The 6000-nt window shown below is 54.9% G+C and overlaps 1 protein-coding gene across 2 annotated transcripts in view; it reads left to right on the forward strand.

Moving 5' to 3' along the window:
- The window catches only part of slc43a1b (solute carrier family 43 member 1b), a 131351-nt gene extending 125663 nt beyond the window's left edge, over positions 1-5688 (forward strand). For both annotated transcript variants that reach the window (XM_087981746.1, XM_087981745.1), the window contains exon 15: positions 2745-5688. In XM_087981746.1, coding sequence (XP_087837872.1) covers positions 2745-2996 — 252 coding nt within the window. In that variant the 3' untranslated portion in view covers positions 2997-5688. The remainder of the gene's footprint in view (positions 1-2744) is intronic.
- Positions 5689-6000: the final 312 nt, after the last annotated feature.

Genomic DNA, 6000 nt, shown 5'->3' on the forward strand with positions numbered 1-6000 from the left:
CTATCTCTGTAACCCCCTCCAGCCCCTACACCACCTCCCTATCTCTGTAACCCCCACACCCCCTCCCTATCTCTGTAACCCCCACACCCCCTCCCTATCTCTGTAACCTCCTCCAGCCCCAACACCCCCTCCCTATCACTGTAGCCCCCCTCCAGCCCCTCCCTATCCCTGTAACACTCACCAGCCCCGACACCCCCTCCCTATCTCTGTAACCTCCTCCAGCCCCCACACCCCCTCCTTATCTCTGTAACCCCCTCCAGATCTCTGTAACCCCCTCCAGCCCCTACACCACCTCCCCTATCTCGGTAACCCTCTCCAACCCCTACACCCCTCCCTTTCACTGTAACCCACCTCCAGCCCCTACACCCCCCTCCCTATCTCTGTAACCCCCTCCAGCACCTACACCCCCTCCCTATCTCTGTAACTCCCTTCAGCCCCTACACCCCCTCCTTATCTCTGTTACACCCTCCATCCCCTACAACCCCTCCCTATCTCTGTAACCTCCTCCAGCCCCTACACCCCCTCCCTATCTCTGTAACCCCCTCCAGCCCGTACACCCCCTCCCTATCTCTGTAACCCCCTCCAGCCCCTCCCTATCTCTGTAACCCCCTCCTGCCCTGATACCCCTCCCTATCTCTGTAACCCCCTCCTGCCCCGATAACCCCTCCCTATCTCTGTAGCCCCCCTTCAGCCCTTACACCCCCTCCCTATCTCTGTAACCCCCTCCAGCCCCTACAACCCCTCCCTATCACTGTAGCCCCCCTTCAGCCCTTACACCCCCTCCCTATCTCTGTAACCCCCTCCAGCCCCTACACCCCCTCCCTATCTCTGTAACCCCCTCCAGCCCCTATACCCCCTCCCTATCTCTGTAACCCCCTCCAGACCCTACACCCCCTCCCTATCTCTGTAACCCCCTCCAGTCCCTACACCCCCTCCCTATCACTGTAGCCCCCTCCAGCCCCTACACCCCCTCCCTATCTCTGTAACCCCTCCAGTCCCTACATCCCCTCCCTATCTCTGTAGCACCCTCCAGCACCTATACCCCCTCCCTATCTCTGTGATCCGCAATCAGCCCCTCCCTGTTTCTGTGACCCCCGAGACCCCCTCCCTATCTCTGTAACCCCCTCCAGCCCCTACATCCCCTCCTTATCTCTGTGACACCCTCCAGCCCCCACACCCCCTCACTATCCCTGTAAACCCCTCCAGCCCCTACAACCCCCTCCCTATCTCTGTAACCCCTCCAGTCCCTACATCCCCTCCCTATCTCTGTAGCACCCTCCAGCACCTATACCCCCTCCCTATCTCTGTGATCCGCGAGACCCCCTCCCTATCCCTGTAACCCCCTCCAGCCCCTACATCCCCTCCTTATCTCTGTGACACCCTCCAGCCCCCACACCCCCTCACTATCCCTGTAAACCCCTCCAGCCCCTACAACCCCCTCCCTATGTCTGTAACCCCCTCCAACCCTACACCCCTCCCTATCTCTGTAACTCCCACCAGAGCCTGCACCCCCTCCCTATCTCTGTGACCCCCTACACCTCCTCTCTATCTCTGTGACCCCCTACACCTCCTCTCTATCTCTGTGACCCCCTATCAGGGCCTCACTATCTCTGTAACCCCATCCAGCCCCTACACCCCCTCCCTATGTCTGTAACCCCCTCCAGCCCCTACACTCCCTCCCTATATCTGTAACCCCCTCCAGGCCCTACACCCCTCTCTATCTCTGTAACCCCCAGTCCCTACACCCCCTCCCTATCTCTGTAACCCCCTCCACCCCCTCCCTATCTCTGTAACTCCCTACATCCCTCCCTATATATATAACCCCCTCCAGCCCCTACACCCCTCCCTATCTCTGTAACCCCATCCAGCCCATACACCCACTCCCATCTCTGTTACCCCTTCCAGCCCCTACACCCCCTCCCTATCTCTGTAACCCCCTATAGCCCCTACACCCCCTCCCTATCTCTATAACCCCCTATAGCCCCTACACCCCCTCCCTATCTCTGTAACCTCCTCCAGCCCCTACACCCCCTCCCTATCTTTGTAACCCCCTCCAGCCCCTACACCACCTCCCTATCTGTGTAACCACCTCCCTATCTTTGTAACCCCCTCCAGCCCCTACACCACCTCCCTATCTGTGTAACCGCCCACACCCTCTCCCTATCTCTGTAACCCCCTCCAGCCACTACACACCCTCCCATCTCTGTATACCCCTCCAGCCCCTACACCCCCTCCCTATCTTTGTAACACCTTCCAGCCCCTACACCATCTCCCTATCTCTGTAACCCCCCACACCCCCTCCCTATCTCTGTAACCCCCCACACCCCCTACACCACCTCCCTATCTCTGTAACCCCCCCCACACCTCCTCCCTATCTCTGTAACCCCCTCCAGCCCCTATACCCCCTCCCTATCACTGTAATCCCCTCCAGCCCCTACACCCCCTCCCTATCTCTGTAGCCCTGCATTCAGCTGCCTGGGGCGCAAAACTCCTGACCTCTTTCTCCCTCCCAACTCAGTCACTGAAACCCCTTGGGACCTCCCTACCTGAGTGACCTTTCAGCCGGTGCTGCCTGAGAGAACGTAGAGAGTGGGCCGCGCGTTCGTGGAGTGGCGGGGAGGGAAGGCGAGGGAGGTGAGGCGGGGATGGACGGGAATAACGGCTCCGTGGTATGGCGCCGCGTCAATGCGCAGCCGGTGGGTCTCCCCGGTTGGACTGACTCTCTCTTCTCTACCCTCCCTCAGGTGAACATCGGCCTGCTGCTCCTCTCTGCCACCGGTTTCCTGTTGCCCGGTTACCTGTGGTACCACCGGCGCAACATCCTGAAGGCCAAGGAGGGAGTGGGGGCGGGGGGAGGCCGGGCCGAGCGGGGGACCGGGGGCCGGGAACCCCCAGACGGTGGGACTCCCCCCACCCCACCCTCGGGCGGGCCTGTCCCACCCGGGAAGCCGGCCTCCCTCAACGGCCTGCTCCCCTGCCACGAGAGTGAGGCCTAGGCCAGGCTGACCAGGCCTGGGCCCTGTCCCATCTCCCACCCCACACCCCCACCCACCTCATCCTGACTGAAAAACCCAGAGTGGGCCTGGCCCCCTCCCTCAATCACCCCCCAACCCTCGCAACACCTCAATTATGTCCGTGTCCACGTACGTGCTGGAGGTGGGGAACCTCTCTGAAGGCCGCTCTGAGGTTTATTTTCCCGTCCGTTGTAAATAGGATCTTTTGCTCTTCTTCTCTGCCCCAAAAGGGTCTCTTTCAATGATAAGTTTTATTTTTGACCGTGAATTTTTATTAATATCACTCGATATCTATAAATATAGATGTGTATATGGATATGTACATATATATATATGTGTATATATTTTGCCAATGAAACGGTTGCTTGGGATTAGCTGAACAATTAGTTTTCTGCCCCCATCCCCGCCGCCCCTCATCGTTTCCGCTCGGTGGCTGACCGGGATCTTGCTGTGCAAGGGGGAGCCTGTTGCCGGTGGCTCGCTCTCTCCGCGTCGTCAGGACGGAGTGCAAGAATGCCAAAACTCTGAGCCATCGCGACAGTCTGTCTGGGCTCCAGCAGGGAAACTGGGGGAGGGGGAGGGAAGCCCACTGGTTGGCAAGTGACCTCTTGATTGGAGTTCACCCGATGCCAGCCGACCTCATTGAAGGGCAGCTCGGGAGGGAAGACTGGGGCGCCATTAAAAGGCGAGGTCACCTCAGGTACTACAACAACAACAACAACAACATGGCGCCCACAAGTGCCTCTTCCCCGGGAACCCACCGAGTAAGGGAATCTGATACTCTGATGAGTTTTCGTGGATGAGGTAGGGAACGCCCCCCCCCCCCCCCCCCCCACCCCGACTATCGAGGGGGCAATTGCACTACAGAGGCTTCACCAAATACGAAACAGTTCAATCCCCCCTCCCCCCAACGGTGAGTGGTAGGTGTTTCCACAACTCTTTTCAAAAACCTCAGCAGGGTTTTATTGGATGTTGGGGTCGACAGGAGTTGGGAAGGGGTGGGATTTATTCAAACGTAATTAATTTTTTAAAAAGCCTAAAATCAGCAGGCACTCTCAGGAATTGGTGGGGATGATCAGATTGTCGTAAACGTCTCTCTGGTCCACCAGTGTCCTTCAGGGTAGGACATTTGCCCTCCTTACCTGGTCTGAGGCCTAACACGTGACTGCAGACTCACAGCGGTGTGGCAGGCTCCAACTGCCCCGTAAAACCACAAGGCAGGGCCTTGGAGAACCACAGGCCTAGCTCCCTGGACTGGTTCACACTCAGAGAGCTGCTCCTGGATCCACAGGCGCTCTGGGCTCGATGACAGAGGTCTCAATCATTTCAAACAGAGAGAGCTTTCAAAGGGGTCACTACAAGGGGTTCAGGGTGGGTTATGCGTATTAGAGATACTCAGGAGTGAGTTACAGACTGAATCTGATTGAGGGTTTCAGGGTGGGTTATATACAGAATTACAGATACCCCGGGAGTGAGTTACAGACTGGAATCTAATCGAGGGGCTCAGGGTGGGTTATATACAGAATAACAGATACCCCGGGAGTGAGTTACAGACTGGAATCTAATCGAGGGGTTCAGGGTGGGTTATGTACAGAATAACAGATACCCCGGGAGTGAGTTACAGACTGGAATCTAATCGAGGGGCTCAGGGTGGGTTATATACAGAATAACAGATACCCCGGGAGTGAGTTACAGACTGGAATCTAATCGAGGGGTTCAGGGTGGGTTATGTACAGAATAACAGATACCCCGGGAGTGAGTTACAGACTGGAATCTAATCGAGGGGCTCAGGGTGGTTTATATTTAGAATAACAGATACCCTGGAGTGAGTTACAGACTGGAATCTGATCGAGGGGTTCGGGGTGGTTTATATTTAGAATAACAGATACCCGGGAGTGAGTTACAGACTGGAGTTTAGTCATGGGTTTTGGTGTGGATTGTGTGTGAAATAACAGATACCTGAGAGTGAGTTTCAGATTGAATCTGATCGAGGGGTTCCGGGTGGGTTAGGTATAGGATGCCAGGTAACCCAGAAGTAAGTTCCAGACTGGAATCTTATCAAGGGTTTTGGGGTGGTTTATATATAGGAAAAGAGATACCTGGGAGTGAGTTACAGATTGGAATCCAATCAGTTGATTCAGGGAGGTGTATACGTAGAATAACAGATATCCAGGAGTGAGGTACAGACAGGAATCTAAATCAATTGGTTGGTGGTGCTTTATATATAGAATAATAGATAGCCGGGAGTGAGTTACAGACTGGAATCTAATTGATGGTGTCAGGGAGGATTATATATAGAAGGTACACTGTACAATACAGACAAGATTGAAGCTGTGTGAGGGATATTCACCATGAGTGTGCCTCACTTCCACCTTTAATTCCCACCTCTCTGTGGGACACTCTCTGGTACTTTTCTGCGGTACATCTTCAGGAGACAAGGGAATAGGGGGGGGGGGGGGGGGGGGTGCGTTGTGTGTCAGGAAAGCAATCTCAGGGTAAGCTAACTTCAAAAAGAAAAAATGTCTTCCCTTGTCTCGGCTCGGTGTACGACCTACAGGATAGCTCCGTGGGGCTCAACTGGGGAACCCGTTTCAAATCACACGGCTCTGCGTCTCTTTGTGAGAGGGATGTCGTGTCGAACTGTCCTGTGTCAAATAAAGCCTCAAAGTCTCTCCTTTCGCCTCGTGTGTTCCATTCCTTCCAGCAGCACCGTGCGCCAGGGCGGAGTTGGCACGGGCTGACACAGCACCTCACAGCCTCCCACACAAAATAACACCAACTTATTCCATACACTAACACAACACATTTGCACAACTTTAACAGCATATAACTTGTCCAGATTGATGCAACATTTTTGCCCGAGGGAGCACAGGTGTATTTTACAGAATAAGACAAGAGTTTTGTACACATTGATACAATTTTTTTGCCCAAATTAACACACAGTTTTTCCACGTATTTACACATGATGTATGCATATGTACGTATC

Source organism: Chiloscyllium plagiosum, unplaced genomic scaffold, assembly GCF_037043375.1.
Source record: "Chiloscyllium plagiosum isolate Xiang-an unplaced genomic scaffold, Cpla_swu_hap1 HiC_scaffold_40, whole genome shotgun sequence".
Classification (NCBI taxonomy): Eukaryota; Metazoa; Chordata; class Chondrichthyes; order Orectolobiformes; family Hemiscylliidae; genus Chiloscyllium; species Chiloscyllium plagiosum.